The following is a 22,226-nucleotide window of genomic DNA, read 5'->3' as shown; positions in this document are numbered from 1 at the left end:
CTTAACAGAGATAATTGTCGTCTTTTTAGAAGGTGCAGAGAATGCCATACCAGCAGCCTGTCAATCAGTTAATTTAATAGATATCTTTCAGTGAGTTGTAGTCCTGGTATTTGCACAAGTAACCATAGCATAGGAGTTTTTAATTGTCTATTGCTGTCTAATGTTCATTGTCTGGGATTTACTTAACTATTGGTAGGGCTGGACTCCCCAGTTGGTACTGCTTATGAATGCCACTGTCCCGGTGGTTGCACAGACAACACCTTCATGTGAAAACATTGTGAGTTATCAGAGTGCTAGTATCAATCAATCAATCAATCAATCAATCAATCAATAAAGTGTATTTCGACTGTAAAAATACAGTCATAAAACAATCCTGCATCATTCCAATAGCAAAGAATAAATCCAGATTAATAAATATAAAATGTAAAACATAAAAAGGAAAATGGATAAGGGTATTAGTACATATTGTGAGAAACCTAGGGGTATTCTCACATGTAGACCCTGAGAATCCTCTATTCAGGTGGCCAGGGGATGGCCTTTGCTCTTGGATCACAACCCTGGGGATGGACGAGCGAGGGAGGAGCACCTGGGTAGGGGAGCCCAGGGTTGTTCTCGTGGGAGTATCCCAGGTGAGACGCAATATTCCAACGGGACGGCCGGCAAGGAGGAGGAATTCCCAGAAGCCTTTGTAGGATATTCAGGAACCAGGGTCCCTAATCCCAGGAGGAGGTGGAAGTTCGTATTAGAACAGAAACCGATGAGGAGGAGGGCCAGATAAGACAAACACATAATTTTAACCTCACCACCTAGTTCTCTTCCCCTGGCTTAGTCCAGAGAGAAAGGAAATCACCGGAGGTAATCGCCAGGCGACCCCCTTCTTTCCTCTATCTTTGTAATGATTTGGCCCTTAAATATCAATTTCTTGTCCTGTCTCCCCCTCTCCATTGCCAACATGTGCTGGGACGAAAAAGGGGTGACCGGGAGCAATGAAGATTACCCATAGGAAAAACATGGCGATACAAAGAGAGGGCAATTTCATTCCACCATTAGGCTGTCCCATTTATAGAGTCAGGCACTTGACTACAAATGTGCACACCTGACCACTTAACTCTCCCCTACAATTTAAAAGGTGTAGTTCTGCCAGAAGCGATGAGCGAGCTGGGGATGCTCACTGGACCAGAAGAGCCAAGGAGCAGGGGGCTGCAGGAAGAGAAGCCTGGAGGATCCGGAGGAGAACAGTGTGCCGAGACGCTGGCCTGGTGTTTGTGAGGGCTGCAGCGTGGCTAGGGAGCTGTGTCTCTTGGGAGCCGGAACAAAGCAGCCTGTATCCTGCTTATAGTGTTCAAAGAAATGCTTGTTCTGTTGGGACGTGTGCCGGTCCCAAGGGTGTCTGAGGGGCAGGTGGAGAGACCCTGACCTCGACCCAAAGCATCCCAGAGAGACCGCTCGCCACCGCTATGCTACCTGGTTAATTTCGAACAAGAGAGAGAGAGAAACCCGGGAAGCGTGCGGTTGCCTGGAGCGGTAAGGGAGAAAGAAAAGATTTTGTAAAGCGTCAGAGAGCGTAAAGCAAGAGTGAAAGCATGAAAGGACAGAAAGTAAGAAAGAAGGAACAAGGAATGGAAAAAGACATTTAAACGCACAAGCGGCGCAGAAATAAAGCGAAGTGCAGAGTAAACATATATAAAGAGAGATAGAAGTAAGAAAAGGGGTATGAACGACCCGAAGGAGGAAGCAAGTGCACAGAATAGTGAAAGAAGTGTGCAAGCAGCACGAAAAAGAAAAGGACAAGTGCAAGTGTGCATGACAGAAAGAAGGTGCAAGTGTGCAAGGCGCAACACAGAGAAAGTAAAGCAAAGAAAGGTGCAAGTCTGCACGACAAAGTGAAAGAAACACAGAGAGATATGAAGGGGTGCAGGAAGCACCTCAATATAAAAGGTTAAAAAGGAAGACAAGTACAAGAAATAAAGTGAGGGGCTGAAAATTAGAATGGTCGTGCTTAGGAGGAGTAAAGAACTTGATGCTTTCGAAAGACTCTGATTCTACCCCTGAAAGGATTCTATGTGAAAGAAACTGTATATAAGAGAAAGGTAAACAAACGTTGTGAGCACACAGGATTCCTCAATTTTTTGTAAGGGGGGCTGTGGTATGTGAGGAAGGATACATCCTGACAAGCCGAACTTGTGTTTGAAATAGAGAGGCCTAATCTTGGGAAAGGGAACCCTTAGAGGCCCAACCGAGTTCAATACTTATTCTTGAAACAGAGAGACATACGCTTGGGTAAAAGAACCCTGAGAACTCTAAAATGAACTTTGTTATGTTTTGATTTGTTTGAAACTTGGAAGAATAGAAGCTTGGCGAAGGGACTCCCAAGGAACCAGCGACATTGAAAGTTGTTTGCAAATATTGCAAGAACCCTCTGGAGAATTTTTAACGAACAACCCTTTTTGATTGTACAGATTTTTATGACGTTGGCAAAACTACACCCGGTGAGAAGACCACCTGAAACCAGCCTTGGTTTATATTTCTTTTTGGAACCACTATTTTTCCTTTAAGAAGACTTCCTATTACATTGTGTTAAAGAGTGAGGGCAAGCATAAGTTTAGACACAGATGGATTTTGATTTTGGACTTACAGACACCGACAGCCCTTAGAAACATCAGTTTAGGGAACAATCCCTTTAGAGTTAGGGCCAGTTAGGTATTACACCAACCCCGAAACCTTATTAAATAAATGTTTTGGAACCTGTCATCTTTGAGTCTGTGGGGGTCATTCTGACCCTGGCGGTAAGGGGTTAACGGCACCGGTAAGGATGCCGGTGCTGTTAACACCCTACCGCTGCATTCCGAGGTCCCTTAGTAGGTCCCACCAGGGCCGGCTGGTTTTACCAGCTGCCCTTAGCGGGACCCGTTAAGGGACCAGGTAGCTAATAACGGGCTGCAATTTGCGGGCCCGTTATTAGCTCCTTCCCCATTCCCATTGAGCCCTATGGCTGCTCGAATGGGGAATGGTTTTCAGAATGGGGACTTACCGGGTCCTCCAAGGTTGGAATGACCCGGTAAGTCCCCATTCTGACTACCCAGACCCGGACCCGAATTTGGGGGCAGCCATAGCGCTAATAGCACCATGGCTACCTCCAAACTCGGAATGACCCCCTGTGTCTCTCTTGATACCATGCCTGTCTCACAATATGTACAATTATTTGAAATTATTATTAGCAGAATTAGCGCCAACAAGTGTAAAAAAGATGTAAACTACATAAGGAGAAAGCTTGTTGGATTATAGTGCCTGAATGCCCCAGTTTACATAATTCCCAACTGGGGTAACAGCGGCAGAAATAGGATGATGTTACAGCGTGAATTATTTCATAAAGGAGTGTCTTATTTTAAGGGCAGTGCGGAAATAGGTCAGTAATGCCCATCCAGTTTGTGGGGACTCTGCCATTATCAGGTAACAGAGTGCGGGTCAACATTGGCTGATACCAGATTCATGTAGGATGATTTTCAAGGTGTGCCATCTAATGTTTGTATTTGCAGGAGAAAGCAATACAAAATGCAATAAGTCCTCAGTTGGAGCCTGACAAATAGGGCAACTAGACTGTCCTTCGGGTCCCACTCAACCAGCAATGACTGCTCTTTATGGTAAGCAGTTGAATCTTGCTCTGCTGTTAGGTGACTTGTCCCTAAAGAAATCACTTCAAGTAGCCCAGAACCAAATTAACAGATAATAAAAGGGTTTTATTAGCTTCCTAGTTTCTCTCTCAGCCTGAAAAAAGACTTGAAGGAAGCTTTCAAATAGTACAACTTGAAGCTTCAATTTAGCAAGGGCTGCTAAAGTAGTCGTGTACATGTGTTCTTTACAGAAAATTACTTATGTAACAAATCCATGTCACCTCTAAATACCACTGTTTTGAGGCAAGAGAGTTGATAAGCAAGTAGGTTACTGTGGCCTTGCTGTTTTTCCAAATACGGAAACAATAGAGGATAGGTTCTTAGTACAGGTCATCCTAAAGGAAACCTATGTTCAATTAGAGGTGTGTTTCATAATTGGGTTTGGAACGGGGGTAAGCATCGAATTTTCTTTAAAAGATTGTTTTAAATACACTGGAGAGTGGAGGGATTGGAAAAGCCCCATATGTACAAGCCATATCTTGCTACTGCTAGCGACTTTGCTTTATGTACCTCTAATGGCACCAGAATGGGTGCGCCCTACATGTTTTCAAGAATCGGAACACACCGACAATCGTTTGTTGCATTTTGCCAGATTGTTTGAGCAAATGGGCCTTTCCAGTAAGCCAATCGTAACCCCAATTAGTCAAACTCAGACACCCAAGGGATTTTGCTGGAATCAGTGAAAATGAAGGGTGCTTAATTAATTTTCTGCCCTCATTGCAGATCATCAAAGCAGATAGTTCTGCATTGATTTTCAGATCAAGAGAACTCAAAGTTTTTATATGCAGTCATCTGTAATTGGAGGACACGTGGAGTTCTTGCCAAAATGACCCTGTCATCACCGTAAACTAATGCAGGGAGGAGACAGTCACCAATTTTTATTTTGTTTCAAACTTATTTTTATTAATTTCAAACAACATTGCATCATATCATTATTCCACATAGATATACAGGCATTCGAATCTCCTTTCCCCATCTCCCCTCCCACCGGATGTTCTCCATGCGCGCTGAGCTGTCTCTTTCCCTCGTTTAGTTGAACATGTCCAATATCCTTATTTTATGCGGGCACCATTGTTCCATGTAGTCCCCTTGGAGAAATTCCAAGGCCATACATCAGTCCGTTCTGAATTTTTGATATTGCCCTTGGAAGTTATAAGTTATACGTTCCATGGCTAGGTGTGACCAGACTCTTGTTATCCAGTCCATTGGCACAGGTGGGTGTTTCTGTTTCCATTTTTGGGCTATTTCCAACCATGCCCCTATGAGTAGTCCCATAAAGTTGCGTTTCTGCACCATGTTTAGTTGGCCGTCCTGGGGGTCCCAGAGCCCGCATAACCGTACTTCCTCCCCAGGATCCACAATGCCCAGGAACATTGTGAGCATCTGGGTTTTTACCTCTGTCCAGTATTGCTGTAGTGCCGGGCAGTCCCACCAGATGTGCTGTCAGTCTCCCTCCCCTCCACATTCCCTCCAACATTTATTTGGGGAGTTTTTATACATTGAGTGGAATCTTTCTGGCGTGTAGTGCCATTGCACTAGTATTTTCATCCACATTTCTCTGGTCTGGATAGCCCTCGTGAGCTTAGGTATCACCCCCCATATGTATTCCCACCATGTCTTTCGGAGCGTGCCTTTGAGTGTCCTCTCCCATCTCTTCATATATTGCCATTTCACTTCTTCTTCTAGTGTGTTTATAAAATTATAGGTGCTTGAGACAAACTGTTTGTACCTGGGTGTGTCACGATGTACGATTCGAACATTCTCTCTTTGCCGGGTATTTGATGCATGGGGTGCTTGACCAGTGGTATAATCGTTCGTATTTGTATCTGTCATTGGCGTTCATTTCATATTGTCTTGTATATTCTGCAAATGATCTTATCTGCTGCGTCTGATACATGTCCCCTACCATCTTACATCCCGCCTCCTCCCACTTCCGGAATGACCCTTTCTCCATTGCCAGCGGGAATTCTGGATTATTGAATAGGGGCATAAAGGGGGCTGGGTCTTTAGTTAATGTTTCTTTTTGTGTGTTTTTGTCCCAAATACTTAGGGTCGTTCTCATGATTTCACTGATTCGTACATTGGTGTGTCTATGTTGTTTTCCTAGCTAGAGGAGATGTCTAGTGGGGGTGGTAGCTACTGCTCTGTCTTGTGCTGCCCACATTTTCTGCGCCCTATCTGGTATCCATTCTTTCAACACCCATAGTTGGGTCGCTTCATAATATTTCTTGAAGTGCGGGAGGGCACATCCTCCCTCTTTTCTCTGTGCCGTGAGGGCTGCGCTAGAAATTCTGTTATTTTTTTTGTTGTTGCCATATGTGTGCTGTGATTATTTTCAACAGAGATTTAAAAAAGGATGGTGGGATTTTAATCGGTAATGCCTGGAACATATACATGAGTCTGGGTAAGATGGTCATTTTTACTGCCGTTATTCGGCCCCACCATGATACTGATAATGGGTTCCATCTCATTAGATCCTGCTTAATGTTGTCCAGCAGTTGAGGATAATTTTGGACATATAGTCCGTCTATCCTTCCGGTCAGAGTGATCCCCAGATATTTGACCCCCTTCTTTGCTACCTTCAATTGTAGGGCCGATGCTACTTCTTCGAAATGTGCTCCATTCCCCGCTTGTACCAGGATTTCTGACATTTGTCTGCTTATTTTTTACCCGGATAGGGATCCATATATCTCTATCTCCTGCATAAGGATCAGGAGGGATCTCTCTGGATCTCCCAGGACCACCAACATGTTGTCCGCGTATGTGGCTATTTTATGCACGTGCCCTGCCTTTTCTATTCCTTTTATTTCCTACATGTCTCTAATTTGTGCCAGTAGGGGCTCCAGAAATATTGCGTATAGGAGGGGTTATAGGGGTCACCCTTGTTTTGTCCCTCTCTCGATCTGTACTTTCTTGGATAGCCCTCCATTCACTGGTACCCGTATTGTTGGGGTGTTATAGTTGGCCGGAACCATAGCTATAAAGGTTTTCCCCAAGCCCATTTTCCGCAATATTTGGAAGAGGAGTGACCACTCAACGTGGTTGAACGCTTTCTCTGCGTCAAACGCTAAAACTATGGCTGGGGATCGTGTTATCCCTATTTTTTCCACCAGATGTATTACCCTTCTGATGTTATTGTGTGTCTGCCTGCCCAGGACGAACCCCGATTGGTCCTGGTGGATCAATTTCGGGAGGACTTGTGCCAGTCTCATAGCCAAGATTTTAGTGTATAGTTTTGCGTCTAAGTTAATCAGCGCTATTGGGCGATAAGAGCTCGGGAGTTGCAGATCTTTCCTCTGCTTGTGGAAGACCAATAATTTTGCCACGTTCATGAATTCTGTTATGTTCCCCTTTTTCTTGAATGTATTAAATAGGTATGTGAGGACTCGGGCTAATATATCTTTGTTTATTGTTGAATAGCAGTCCAGGCCCGGAGCTTTGTTTCTGGGAAGGTCCTGAATCGCCCTATTCACCTCTTCCACTGTGATCTCCCTATCTAGTTGTTGCTTTTCCTCCTCTGTTATCACCGGTAGGTAGACTCCATCTAAATCGACAGATTGCCGTTCCTCGTTGGGGTGGTCCGAGGAATACAGGTTTTGATAAAATTGCTGAAATATATCCCCTATTTCAGACGTTACCATCTTCGTTTGCCCCTTATCGTCCATTAAAGATTTTACTGCCTGGTTCTGTTTCTTCTCTTTCAGCTGCCTGGCCAGGAGTTTGTCGGCTTTATTCACCTTTATATAGTACCCGTGTTTTACATGTTGTAGGTCTCTCTCTGCATTTTTGGTGCGAAGAGAATCCAACTGCCCCTGTACATGCCTCAAAGCTTTTTGTAGTTTATTGGAAGGCTGCTGAATTTCGTCATGGATCGCCTTTATGTTTGCTTCTAATTCCTCTTCCCATTGTCTATTCTGTTTCTTCCTCTGGGTCTTAAGTGCAATAAGGTGTCCTCTTGTCACTGCTTTTAGGGCTTCCCATAGTGTTTCTCTGGATGTCTCAGGGTGGTCATTCCATGCTAGATATTCTACGATGTGTTCCCTAAGTGTGTTCCCCATAACTGGGTCCCTAATTACATCCATTGGGAGTCGCCATTAACATAGCCCTGCATGTCCCTGTGTCAGTGACATGTCTGCCCACATTAATGCCTGGTCTGAGAGCGAAATGGAGCCTATCTCCGAGTGTCGTATCTTCCCCAGTAACCCTGTCGAGACCCATAGGTAATCTATCCTTGACATGGTATTGTGAACATGCAAGAAATATGCAAAGCCTTTTTGTCCCCCATTCATATTCTGCCAGACATCTTCCAGTGCTAAGTTGTTGATTTTTTGCCATAGGCCTTTTGAAGGGGTTCTCTGACCCTGGTGATTGGATCCCGATCTGTCCAACCTTGGGTCCCAGGCGATATTAAAGTCCCCTCCCATCACAATCGCCCCCTGTCATGATCTCTGCTTCCAAAAGGTCAGGGTTTTCCCAACTCCCTTGGAAGCAGATCCATAACCCAGGTTCCGAGTGCCAACCAGTCCCAATTGGGACCTTTTGGACCCAGTCCTGGCGCCAGTGGCACCAGGCTCATAAATATGCCCAGTCCCAGCGCTGGAAGCGCCGGGCTCATAATGCTTGGGTGGACTTACCTGCAGCAGACCATGCTGCTTACTTGCCTGCCAGTTGAGCCTCTGATCCTCTTCTGTTTGGAACTACATTTCCTGTTGGGTGGGGCTGGAGCCACTCCCTAGATTCAGAACACTGGAACTCTTCTGGAAGGCAGGACTCTTTTTTTACCAGGAACTCTTTTCTTACTTAGGCGTGGCTGTGGAAGGAGACACCTAAGCACTACAGGAGGCTATTTAAACCACACCCGGTGGATGAATCTTGCTTTGCATTATTCTGCACCCTCTGCAGCAGAACGCTCATCGTGTCTTCTGCATGAGTAGACTCCGGGGAACCCATGCAAATAGGGGGTCTGAAAGGTCCTCTAACACAAAGGGAGCGGGAAAGGAGAAAACAGTTGCAATTATGCCTATATTGCGGAAACTCAGGGCACTTTCTTCGAGACTGTCCGGTGAAACCTGCCAAGAAGGCAGTAGGAGCTGCAGTTACCACAGTTACAAACTCTGAGCAGGGAAACGACCTCGCCCGACAAGAATAGAGGTCCTCTTGCCGAGCGTGAAAACCAGTTCCGTGACCTCGCATTTCGTGATACCTATGGTCCTCATTAGCCCTGATAATCCGGGTCGATTACATGCAATTGAAGCTTACGTCGACAGCGGTGCCATCGGCAATTATGTGGATCATGAAATGGTTTTGAGGATGAATCTAACTCTTTGTCCCAAGGCTGTAAAGGACGTCATTACTACGGTGGATGGTACGGAGATAGCCTCCGGGCCAGTAACGCATACCACTCAAGAGGTGACGCTAGTAAGTCAAGATGGACACCATGAGAAGATCGTGTTCGATGTGATCAAGGCCCCTCAGTTCCAGATTATTCTAGGAATGCCTTGGTTAGAGAAACACAATCCTCTGATCGATTGGCGAGCAAGAACGGTCCAGTTTCCAGAATGTGTCTCTACGTGTCACCCTCCACCTGGTGTTGCACTGGCAGCAATTTCTTCAGAGACTCCCCAGTTACCTCCCGAATACCTAGAATACCAAGATGTTTTCCGGAAGGAGCAGGCCAACTCTCTACCTCCTCATAGGTCTTATGACTGCCAGATAGACCTGATACCTGGATCTACTCCTCCTTGTAGTAGAATTTATGCCCTCACCGAGCCTGAGAACCTTCACCTTCGACAATACCTGGATCAATACCTGGCAAATGGGTTTATTCGTCCCTCCAAGTCCCCTGCCTCTTCAGCTTTGTTCTTCGTTCCAAAAAAGGAAGGAGACCTTAGAACTTGTATCGATTATCGCTCCCTGAACCAGATCACCGTTAAGAATAGATATCCGTTACCTTTGATCCCTGAACTCCTGGACCAAGTCAAAAAAGCATGTATATATACAAAGCTGGATCTTAGAGGAGCTTACCACTTGGTACGAGTAAAAGAGGGCGATGAATGGAAGACGGCCTTCCGCACCAAGTATGGGCTATTTGAATATCAGGTCATGCCCTTCGGACTTTGCAATGCCCCGGCCGCCTTTCAATATTTTATGAACGATGTCCTCAGAGAGCTCATAGATGTGTGTGTTGTTGTTTACATCAACGACATTCTCGTTTATTCTTCATCGGAATCTGAACATCGGAAACACGTGAAAATGGTCCTCGAAAGATTGCGTCAACACAAACTTTTCGCTAAATTGGAAAAATGTGTTTTCAACGTGACTGAAGTTGAATTCTTGGGATTCATATTATCACCTGGCAGAGTGCGTATGGATTCAAAGAAGGTCGATGCAGTTCTCAAATGGCCATCACCATCCTCCGTAAAAGGTGTGCAAAGCATGTTAGGCTTCGCTAACTTTTACCGCAGGTTTATCCCCGAGTTCTCTCGAATAGTCCAGCCCATCACTGCCTTGTTAAAGAAAAACAAAAGTTTTGAATGGTCTACCGAGGCGGAACAAGCTTTCCAGGATTTGAAGACTAAATTTATCTCTGCACCAATCTTAAAACACCCTTGCCCCGAACTCCCCTATATCGTGGAAACTGATGCTTCAAGCCTGGCCATGGGGGCAGTTCTATCACAAAATTACCCGGTAACCAATCAGTGGCATCCCGTGGCATTTTGGTCCCGCAAATTCTCGCCTCCTGAAGTCAATTACACGATTACTGACAAGGAACTTCTGGCTATCAAGTCTGCCTTTAAGGCTTGGCGGCATTATCTGCTGGGGGCCCGACACACCGTTACGGTGATTACGGATTACCGAAACCTGCAATATTTGAAAACCGCAAAAGCCCAATCCTCTAGACAACTCCGTTGGGCATTATTCTTTGCCGAGTTTGACTTCATAATTACCTATCGACCTGGTACCAAGAACGGTAAAGCCGATGCCCTTTCTCGGATGGGAGTGGAAGAACACTTGATCAACCCTAAACCTGTACCAATCATTCCCGAACAAAGAATTCTGGGTGTAATCACCACAGAATCCATAGAGGAAGTTAAGGATAAAGCCAGGCAACTTGTAACTCCAGCAGACATACAGAATTGGCATCTGCAGGGAAAGGACTTTGCAGTAAAGGACAACTTATTGTATTTCCAAGAACGATTATACCTACCCAGCACAGATTTACAGAAAAAAGTAATCTCTTGTTATCACGACTCTTTAATGGAAGGTCATCCCGGTATAGCCAAGACCTCAGAAAAGATCAAGCGCTACTTCTGGTGGCCGTCTTGGAAAAAAGATATCAGAGACTTTATATTTATATTTTATGGAGTATGCGCCCAAAACAAGAGTCAAAAGGAAAGACCAGCAGGCCTCTTACGCCCTATTGACATCCCACCTCGCCCTTGGCATACGCTTTCTATGGACTTCATCACCGATCTACCTCCATGCTCCGGATACAATACGATTCTAGTAATCGTGGACTTATTCTCCAAGATGGCGCATTTCATTCCGCTCAAAGGCTTGCCAACAGCAGCAATTCTGGCCCGAGAATTTCTCGAAAACATCGTCCGACTGCACGGTTTTCCTTCGGTTCTAATTTCGGATCGAGGTAGTCAATTTATTTCTCATTTTTGGCGAAGTTACTGTCGGTCGGCTCAAATTGATGTGAGACTATCGACCAGTCACCACCCTCAGACCGACGGACAAACCGAGAGGACCAATCAAACTCTGGAGCAGTATTTACGCTGCATGTTGCAACAAACTGAAAAAACTTGGAAAGATATCCTTTGGATAGCCGAGTATGCCTACAATAACTCTGTCCATTCGGGAACTGGGAAAACCCCGTTTTTTCTTTTGTACGGCAATCACCCTCGAACCTCGGAGTTGGATCCCCTCCAAGATCTTGAAACACCAGCAGTAGACTACCTGCATTCTACAATCACCCAAGCCTTTAAGGAAGCTGTTTCTCACCTTCAAAGGGCTAACGAACAATACAAGAAAGGAGCAGATCAACATCGGAAGGAAGCCCCTCACTATCAGGTAGGGGATCAAGTCTGGTTATCCACCAAATATCTATCTCTAAAAGGGCCACGCACATTCAACCCAAGATACCTTGGTCCCTATTCCATCACTACCATAGTAAACCCAGTAGCGGTCAAGTTGGACTTGCCCCCACACATGAAGATACATCCGGTCTTCCACGTCTCTCTATTAAAACCCGTGCAACCTCAAACCCGACTAACCAAATCTCCAAAACCTATCCTAGTTGATGGAGAACTCGAGTTTGAAGTCAAAAGCATTCTGGACTCCAAGATCTCCAAATCTAAACTATTCTACCTAATTGACTGGAAAGGCTACGGCCCCCAAGAGAGATCCTGGGAACCTGCTGAATATGTCCACGCTCCTCGCCTAATCAAAAGATTTCACCGAACATTTCCTGACAAGCCAAAACCCCCGGAGAAGCCCGGTTTGGGAGGGGCCTTGAGGGGGGGTACTGTCATGATCTCTGCTTCCAAAAGGTCAGGGTTTTCCCAACTCCCTTGGAAGCAGATCCATAACCCAGGTTCCGAGTGCCAACCAGTCCCAATTGGGACCTTTTGGACCCAGTCCTGGCGCCAGTGGCACCAGGCTCATAAATATGCCCAGTCCCAGCGCTGGAAGCGCCGGGCTCATAATGCTTGGGTGGACTTACCTGCAGCAGACCATGCTGCTTACTTGCCTGCCAGTTGAGCCTCTGATCCTCTTCTGTTTGGAACTACTTTTCCTGTTGGGTGGGGCTGGAGCCACTCCCTAGATTCAGAACACTGGAACTCTTCTGGAAGGCAGGAACTCTTTTTTTACCAGGAACTCTTTTCTTACTTAGGCGTGGCTGTGGAAGGAGACACCTAAGCACTACAGGAGGCTATTTAAACCACACCCGGTGGATGAATCTTGCTTTGCGTTATTCTGCACCCTCTGCAGCAGAACGCTCATCGTGTCTTCTGCATCCGGTCCTGGGCCTAAGGAAAAAAGCTTACCATCCTGAATCCAGTCTTCAGCAACACCTATAAAGACAAGAAAGAACAGGTTAGCATTCCGGCATCTGAAAGGCAAAGGCTTACCTACTCCTCGTGCGCTCCGGAGGTCTTCACACTGCATTCCGGCATCTGAAAGACAAAAGCTTACCAACTCTTCGCACGCTCCGGAGGCCGTCGGCGCTGCATCTCGCATCTGAAAGACAAAACAAGGTGCGTTTAAAGACATTGGGGAACTTTAATACTCACGTGCCATTACTCCTTTCCACATCTAACCCAGTGGGTATCCCGGCACCCTGCAGCCGCTCCGAACTTGTACCTGCAAAATAAAAAGACAGTTAGAGCGCTTCGTGAAGCTGGCAACAAGCGCTTACTTACGTGCTTCCAGGCGCTTCTATTCATCACACGGGCTCCATCTTCAACTCACTTCAGCCCGTCATCCGCCATCGCCGGAACCCTGCAAAACAAGAGACATCATTATTAAAGACTTTAAAGACATTTGAGTTACTCGAAACTTACCGTTCGTGCAGTAAACGACGGACAGCAGTCCTCTGAAGTCAAGAGGCCTGCGCTACCTATCCAGTGAAGAAACTGGTTACAGCACCCTGCCCCGAGGCAGATGGAGAGCTCGGCATTCACTTACCTAAGACATCTTACTCTGCACGTCAGGCATACAGGGCACAGAGGTCCAGCCCAAAGAGCCAACCGGGTGCTGCACATCACCTTTGAAGATACGGTAGTCGCCCAGTCAAGACCGGCGCCTCTGCGAGAATCAGGTGAGCGTTACACCCCTTTGGCTAAGCGTTCAGTTTTTTCTAGAGTGTCTTTAATGAAGCCTTCTTGTCCCGTATTCGGGCATATAATGTCACCAATGTTAGAGGGTACCCTTCAATTCTCGTGTTCACTATGAGGTATCTCCCCTGTTTATCTGCTTCCGTGTTGAGTATCTGTATGTTTAGTGAGTCCCGGATGGCAATCGTTACACCCGCCTTTTTCTCTTGGGCATTTGCCTGTAGTATTTGATTATATAATTATCCTGGCTTTTAATGTGGTTTACCTGGAGCATTATAATATCAAATTTCCCTTGTCGTAGAAATTGTTCCACTTTCTTCCTTTTAACCAGGGAGTTCATCCCGCGGACATTGAATGTTAAAATTCTTAACCCCATTCTGTCTTGGGAATGTTTATTCTTAAGTGCATTGTTCGCTGCAGCGTCAATTGAGTATGTTTCTTCCCGGTTCAATCCCCCCTTCCAACTCCCTCCCTCCTGAACTACGCAACCCCCAACTTGCATCCCTCTTTGCCCCCCATAACTTTGAGGGGAGCCCTAAACCCCTCTCTCTGAGCTTCAACGGCTCCCGGGTCGGTTCCTCCCCTCCCTCCCGGCACCTGTATGATGGTCTCTCGCTCCTTGGTCTGCTTGGGAGGTGCGCTGCAGAGGCATCGAGTCCTACTGTGGCGATATCTCTATCCGCCCTCTTTTTCCTCCGGGAGTCCGGGTATCTATTTCTTTTTGCTAGGACGTCTCGTTCTCCTATTTATTGTCTTCCATTCCCACTGGGTTCTTCGATCTGGTAGTCTTTCTTTGCCGGTTTGTGGTAGATCGTTTTCTTGTTCTTGCAGGTTCAGCAATTGTATTCCTTCCTCCCTGGTTGTTATGCGTCATTTTTCCCTTCCCACGAGAACAGTAGCCCAAAGGGAAGGTCCACTTGTACCTGGTTTGTTTTGCAGTCAATTCTCTTGTCACCTGTGCCAATTCTCTCCTTTTTTGAAGTGTCGACAGTGCCAGATCTTGGTATATGTAGATGTCTACCCCATTCATGCAAATGTGGTCCACTGCCCTGGCGTTCCGGAATATTTGTTCCTTTTGGGAGTAGGAGGTTAGGGAAACCAGGACGTCCCTGGGGTGGGCTCCCGGTTTGGCTGTTTTTTTTGGCCCACCCTCTGGATTCGATCTATTGGAACCTCCGTTTCATCCGCTGTGTCCAGTATGTCCTTGAAGACCTGTTGCACCGCCTGTTTCAGGTCTTTATCTTCCACAGTTTCCGCCATATTTTTTTATCCTTATGTTCGACCTCCAAGAACTATTTTCTAGGTCCTCGCATTGAAGCTCCAGATTGTGCGTTAGGCGGACCAGATGTTCCTGCGTATCTGCGCCTTGCTGGGATTCTTCCTCGATGTTCTGCACTGTTTCTGTTTTTAGTTCCTGCGCCGCCATTTTTATTTAGCTTCTCATAGTTTCAAATTGCGCGTTCATCGAGGCCATGAATTGTGATTGAAATTCCCCAAACCATGTCTCCATGCCCTCTTTAGTGGCCATTTCTTCTGGGGAGGAATCTGTGTCTGTCGCTGCTGTTTGTTCCTTGTGTGGTTTCGCTTTTTCCTGAGTCGTTTTATCTGTTCCCCAGAGGTGGACTAAGTTCTGCTCCTGCCTTGCTTGTGGGAGCTGCAGCTGTGCTTGTGGCTGTCTCGCCCTAGATTTTGACATGAGTTCTGCCTTCGTGTGAGCTGGCTCTTCCTGTATGTTACTTGATTCTTTTCTTTCCCGTGAGTTTGTGTGGGATCGGGTATCAACCTCCTGGTCCCTCTTTTCTACCATGACCCAGTCTCACACTGCGACCAGTAGATTGTACCAATCCATATGTGATGCCCTGGATTGGGATTCCCGGGGTATTCAGGCTGTCGGGCGATGATTTGTCTCCTTTCCCGTTCCCCCCGTCTTTCTTTATTCAGTTGAGTGAGTTCCCCTTCGGGGGTTTGTGCGAGTGGGTTCGGGCTGCTTTTGCTTGCCTCTGTCTGCCTTGGAGTCCTCTGTTGACTCTGCGGATTCCACTTTGTCGCTTGCCCTTTACCCCTTTGTGTGTCTCTTGTATGTTGGCCGCTGGTGTACCAGTAGTTGTTTGTATCCGGTTGTATCTGGTTATATCTGATGTGGCTTATCGCCCTGTTGTCATCCCAGATGCATTCCGCTGTTTCTTAACTTCTAGTGGTCTTGCCGCCTAACCTGGGTGTTCTCCCACCCCTGAGGGTTCTGCTCCCAGTGTGGGTCTCTTCCCGTCTGGGACTGTGTGTTTCTACTTTTTCTATGGACCTTCCTAAGATGCCATGAAGTTACCCTTTCTTCTCTTCTCTTATTGTTCACTTTTCTTTTTTCACGTGGCCATATTGTCCCTCCTCTGGTGCTTCATGGTTTCCCTCTCTTCTCTTAATGTCCGCTTTTCCCTGCAACGTGGCCCAGTGGGGGCGGGGGGTCCCCCAGTCCGCCCTGTGGTGATCGGTGCGTTCACCCTTACCCGCACCTCTTTCTCCTTTCTCTGCCGCTCTCCTCCCGCTGCACTCCCTGGCGCCACTTCAGCCTCGTCTGCCTGTGCTTCTGGGTGCCCGTGGTGTGTCGAGTGTTCTTGTGCCCATGTGCTCTCCTCCGCCTTGGACTCTCCTTACCCGGTCCGCCAGCCGACCCCGCTGAGCGTCGTTACCCATCTGGCCACGTCGCCCTGGTCTCACGACCGCAGCTCCAGTCTTCTTTCCCCTTGTGCTGCGACGTTGTCCTTGGCTCCTGCCTGTGCTGCAGTCTTCCTCTGATGCCCGGTGTGCACTCGACTGCGCGTCTCCTGTCTGCACACTGGGGGATTGTGCTTCTGGGCCACTGCATTGGCTCTCCTGTTCTCCCCCTCCGTCGCACCACGTCTCCTGTCGGGGCCGCTCCAGCGTTCCCCTTTAGCGCTTGCCCCTCCGGCGCGGTCACTGCCAGTTCCGGACATCTTTTGGGGGATTCTGCGGTTGTGGTGGGTGACTCTTGGGTTCCCGGGTTTCTCTTGTGGCGTCGCCTCTTCTGATTTTATTCATCTGCCCCGGTCATGCTGTGCGGCTTGTCCTTTTCGGGCCTCTGTCTCCTGGTTTCCTACCCGCCGGTCCAGGGCTTCCTTCCCTCCTCGTTGCCTCTCTGTTCCAGCTTCCCACCGATGTTCTTCTTCCTCTTGTGCCGTCGTGTGCCTCTGAATCGCAGATTTTTTTCTCCCCGTGATCCGATGCTTCAGGGTCACTGGTCGCGTCCGCCCGGATCTCCTTCTCCTCCACGCCGCACCTCTGCCCGGCACCCGCCACTGCGTTTCCCTTCAGCACCAGTGGCTCCGTCCTTCTTAGTGAGCTTTTCTTCTCTTCTCCTGCTTTCAGACTTCATGAACCAATTCGGAGTGTGAGAGGCCCACTTTTTGATGTGCGTTGTTGTGGCCCGGGAGGGGAGACTGAGCTACACTCACGCAGGCCTTCCTTCTACGGCCGCCATCTTGAAGTCCTGCGGTCACCAATTTTTGGGGCATCTGTTCTTGAGTCCAGCATAGCATTAAGAAGCCCTTTGAGATATAAGGAGCACACAGCTTTGTCGGACTCCTAGGTCTACTAGAAAGTCTTCAATACAGCGTCCGTTGGGGCCAGTTTTCAACACAAGCATGGGTATCCTGGTGAATGTGGAACAGAGTATCCAGTAAGTTTGTTGGCCACTTGATGGACCCCAGAAGCCACCATAAATTAGACCTGTTGTTGACGGTGGTGCTGAAATCCATGAAAGTAATGTAAATGTGTTCTGGCTTGATGTACACCAGGTGAGCTATGATTAGATAAAGATCGGTGGTCTGTTCGTTTGTGCCAAGGCCCTGACAGAGGCCTAGCTGAATGTCCATCAGAATATTGTTTTCTGTTACCCAAGACTCTAGTTTGGTGGGATCGCCCTCCTGAAGATTTGGAAATGGGAGTCCAAGTGGGAAATCGACTAGTAGTGTGATGGGATGTCTCTCCTTTCTTTTTTAAATATCAGATAACTGATCGTTTTTCGCCAAGAGTCGGGAAATAACTGGACCATCAACATAGCATTGTAACTTTTAGTAAGCAAAGGAATCCAAATTTCGGGAAAAAATATCTGAATGATTCACATGCAATTCTATCGCGGCAGTGGGCCATCCCATCGGCTGATTTATACAGCATCAGCTATCTTAGAAATAGAAAACAAATTGATGAATGTAGGAGTGTGTTCAGCCATGACAGCAGGCTACTGCGTGAAAAGTGGCAAAGGTGGAGTCCCATAACGGCAGACCGAGTGTCCTTATAAAGAGAGGAACAATGGGCTGCCCAAATCGGGTCCTCAGTCACAGATACAAGGCCATTTAGGGCACATTGATAGATAGGACTTGATGCCACAATTTCTTTGAGTCTTTGGCAATAGAAGCAGCAAGTAAGTCAGACCATGCCAGTTATCTAATTCGGTCTTCTGGGCTTTGATAGCAGACCTATAAAATATTCTGGATCTTCTGATTCCTTTGGCCCGGACAGGCCTGCATATTGACACTGGTGGGGTTACCTTACTGCTATTTTGGTTTGTTTTAAAAAGGCTCTTTGTTCATGATCCTGACAGCCATGCTATTTTTGCAGGGTCTTTGCAATCAGTTTCCCCCACACCAGTTTGTTGTTCTGGGATGGGATTTAAATTTAGTGTTGACATTTCTTATGGAAGCTTCATTCAAGCTCCTTCATTCTTATTCGTTAAGAATACTCACCACAAAGGGGATTTTCCAGGTCGCCATCACTTCTGCTAGATGGGTGAGTGACATCCATGCGTTGTCAGTTAAACCTCCCTACTTGGTTGTCCCTGAGGAGAAGGTGACGTTGAGAATGAGGACATCGTTCCTCCCAAAAGTAGTCTCTGATTTCCATCTCTCTCAAAAGGTCCACCTTCTGTCTTTTTTTCTCCACTTTACACTTCCCAGGTTGAGGAACAATTCCATCGCCTTGACCCGTTGAGGACCATCAGCTAATATGTCTCTCGAACGAGATAGGCAATGAAAGATTACCAGCTTTTTGTTGGTTAGGCTGGTATTTGTGCTGGCAGGGCTGTGACCAAACAGATCCTGTTAAGGTGGATAATCCTCTGTATCACGGAATGCCATCACGTGGCTTATAAAGCGCTAGGGAAAAGTGCGTAACTAAGGTCACAGGGTGCGGTGGCTCTATATATACACTGGCCCCAACGTCATGTACGGCGCAGGGTGCATAGAGGCGTCGAGCATTAACACTGCCTATATTGTCATTCGGTAAGAAAAGTTTACTTATGAAGCAACATAGTTCTCTAGTGTTTGCACAGGTGTTGCTATCATAAAGAGAAAAAATAGCTTACATTGGGAAGGTTTTTATTAATTTCTAGGTGATTTGCAGCGTGACGTGCTGTCAGAAGGCTGCTTTCGGGTGGCAAGTTTGGAAAGTGTGCACAGAAAAATGGGAAGATGGAAGTGGGGAAATAGCAAGCATTTTCAGAGCTTCACCACGTCATGCCATTCCAACGGCTAAATGAAAGTTTTAGAAGAGGGAGGAAGGAAGAAGGAAGCATTGTGAGGCCAAATCAGGATACTTGGTGTAAAGATATCAGAACGTCGTACCCCCAGATTCTATCATACTCATCAACTGGATAGTGAAACACAACCAATTCTCAAACAGTTGTATGAACAGGATGTTATCCAAACGCTCCCAGAATTTGTGATGGCCTTGTTGGCATTTAAGCTCTAGACTTAATTAATTTGATGTCTCTGGTCAAAGAACTTCTTTGTGTATGTGTTGGCTTTTATATACCACAAACAACCCTACCTGTAAAACAAGAGGATACAGCAATAGGGTACATTAGTATGACTCCAATTAGAAGGATAGACTATTAAGGGTGATCTTGGAAGGAGCACCCATAGTCCTACCACCAACATTCTAGGTTACATTTTTCAGGGTAGATACTAAGAACTAACACATTTAAGGCAAAACATCCTGACTTGTAACATTCAGGCAGTACTACTGTGGTTCGTAAACGCCAGCTTTTTTTTTATTGCTTCACTCAACCCTCATTCTTCTCATATGTCTGGTTTCTTTCATCATGCGCTTGATGACACATAGTCATGTTCTTAGACAAGATATGCTTGGGTGTGCTAGCTATGTTTAAGTGGCATTTCATACGAAAGACTAGATATTTATCCAAGAATGATGTGAACCACGGTCGAGGCAGTGGTGAAACACATAATAGAAGGAAGCTTCTACAAAATGTAGCGAGGACCTCCTGAAAATGGCTCCACGCCAGACGTGCACAGTTTCTAGGCCACTCTAACACCCCTGAGTTGTTGGGCCTTCCATACAACACAGGGGTGTCATTTACACCAAAGGGTCAAGTTGTTTAAGTAACAGGTACAATACCAGGCCTGCCTCATCTTCGTCAGTCGGGTAGTTTAAGTCAGCGAACTATTTGCTCTGTCTGCGCCAGTCCTCTATTGTGTCAGGGGATAAAAAAATGTGGGGTTGAGGTTGCTGTTTGTCTTTAATTGCCCATATTTTAGCAGTTATGAAACATGCATACGGAAAAAATCATGAACATTTCTTGCTAGATAGACACCCATTTAATTTTCTGGAACAATGCCAATCCTTTACCTGACTACTTGACAATGTCACATCTTTTGTTCTCATTGCCTGAATGAGGCTGGCAAAGGTATTGATGTCCAAGATTTGGGAGGCCCCACAGGTGAATCCTTGCAGCACTGAGGCAGACATCCTGAGTAGACATAAAACAATGAAAGTTAACCTGCTTGCGTAAATCAGTAGCACCCTGGTCGGTACTGCAACATTTGGTGCTGGAATAAACTAGTTGATAAAATAGCAAGGGTGGATCATGCATGATTGCTCCCAAACAAGAAACAAGTCTAAGTTCTGTGATGGCCTTAAAAAATTCAATGAAGCAGAATCATCAACATGCTAAAAAGTGCTAGCTTCAGTTACAATTGAACACCAGAATTTTTTTTGGGTTGAATGTATTGCTAGAAACAACCAGAGAACAACATTATACATGGTATAACGGTGGTCAGGTTTTTTCACACGCAGTGCTAGATTTATGCTGAATGCATTGGCTCGGACAAATGACTGTAACGGTGCACTGTGCTACCGAAACCTCAGTTGCCCGTTTCTATGGGGTTGAGAGCAGAATGGCGTGTCACAAAGCACCTGTAGCATAATCAGAGGTGTGATCAGAAATAGGTTTGGTGGTTAAGGTTATTTTGGTAACTTTCAACACAGTGGCCCTCATTATGAGTGTGGCGGAAAGGTAACAACGGCGCTGGTAGTGCTACTGGCGTAGTTGTTACCTCTCCACCACACTACGAGTTCTGCTTGCGGGTGCCGGACTGCACGCCTGGTCTGACCAGGCGTGCATACCGGCACCCGCGAGCAGAACTCACGATTGCACCGGCACCGTTATTATCGGTGCTGGTGCAACCATGCTCACGACCCCCATTCTGCCTCATAAGGCAGAATGGGGATCGGGAGGCCGGGCGTAACGGCACCCGCGAATGGGCAATTACCGGGTCTTCCAAACTCGGCATGACCTGGTTAATGCCCATTCGCAGGTGCCGGAAAAAAAACAACTCCGGCAGCAGCCGTGCCCTTAATAAGGGCGCGGCTACCGCCAGAGTTGTCGTGAGGCCCAGTGAGGTTTAGAAGGGGAAAGGTTACCAACTTAAGACCATACTTATTCAGTATACAAATGGCTTCCTTTTCCTCTCGATGTGTGGAGTCTTTACCTAAGACCCTTTGTCTTTGACACATTTTTCCCATCTGTTAAAGTCAATTAATGCCCAACAAAGTTTGCAAGATGGTCAGAAAGGCTTCCCTTTTGGTAGTATGTCAAACTAAAAGCATTTGCCTAATCTCTGTCACTTATAGCAGACATAGGGGTTCCCTTTCCTAAATGAAAGGAAACAAAATGAAGCAACTTCACAAAAAAACCTTTGTACAGTACAACAAACAAATCTCTCAGCTTCACATTAAAAGTCTCATGTTTCCCAGGTCACTCCCTGGTGTTGGTCTCTCTTTACTCAACTAGCTATTGAGAAGATCGATTGGTCCAAGAAGAATTATTTTCCTAGGCTTCTAGGAAAAACATTAGGCTTTCTTGTCTTGGCGGCCTGGGGTTCCTGCACCAATGTTGGATAGTTTTTCAGAGAAGTAGGCAGGCTCTGCTCCACCACCACTGTAGCGGCTCTTACTTGCCTGCTGGTAGCAGGGAGAGCAGCTGATTTGTACAGTTTAAGGTTGGTTCTATATACCTGATAGTCCTGGTTCTTTCAAAGCATTAAACTGGCTGCCCATCTACCTCCCCTCACCACCTTCCTTGCCATCCGACATGTGCTTGCGCTTACAGGACTCTTCACTGTCTCTTTTCTAAGGTTCTGTCCCGGCACTGGCTTCTCAAGCCCCACCATGATGTCTTTCCCCAAGCTTGTACCTTTTAACATAAAACTCACCCCCAACCACCAGGGTTTTGGGTCAGTGTCCCTCTGTCTCACATTTTGCATCTCCAGCCTTAAAGCTTACTTTGGCTCCTTATTTTCTCTGATCTATCTGCTCTCTTAGGACTTACTTTTTCAGCAGTTCCTTCCATCTCGTCCTTCCCAATTCCTGTTCCCCTCTTCCACTCCTCTGCCTATTTCCCTAT

At 46.6% G+C, this 22,226-nt stretch overlaps 1 protein-coding gene across 1 annotated transcript in view; it reads right to left on the bottom strand.

The window, feature by feature from the left end:
* The window catches only part of LOC138568695 (uncharacterized), a 1,243,988-nt gene that overhangs the window by 581,609 nt on the left and 640,153 nt on the right, over positions 1-22,226 (bottom strand). Inside the window, exon 80 of the mRNA XM_069646472.1 lies at positions 20,171-20,291. Coding sequence (XP_069502573.1) covers positions 20,171-20,291 — 121 coding nt within the window. The remainder of the gene's footprint in view (positions 1-20,170; positions 20,292-22,226) is intronic.

This window comes from Ambystoma mexicanum, chromosome 2q (genome assembly GCF_040938575.1).
Source record: "Ambystoma mexicanum isolate Mex_15411 chromosome 2q, UKY_AmexF1_1, whole genome shotgun sequence".
NCBI classification, from domain to species: Eukaryota; Metazoa; Chordata; class Amphibia; order Caudata; family Ambystomatidae; genus Ambystoma; species Ambystoma mexicanum.
The sequence above is the reverse complement of the archived record's forward strand: the minus strand, read 5'-3'. Positions and strand labels throughout refer to the sequence as shown.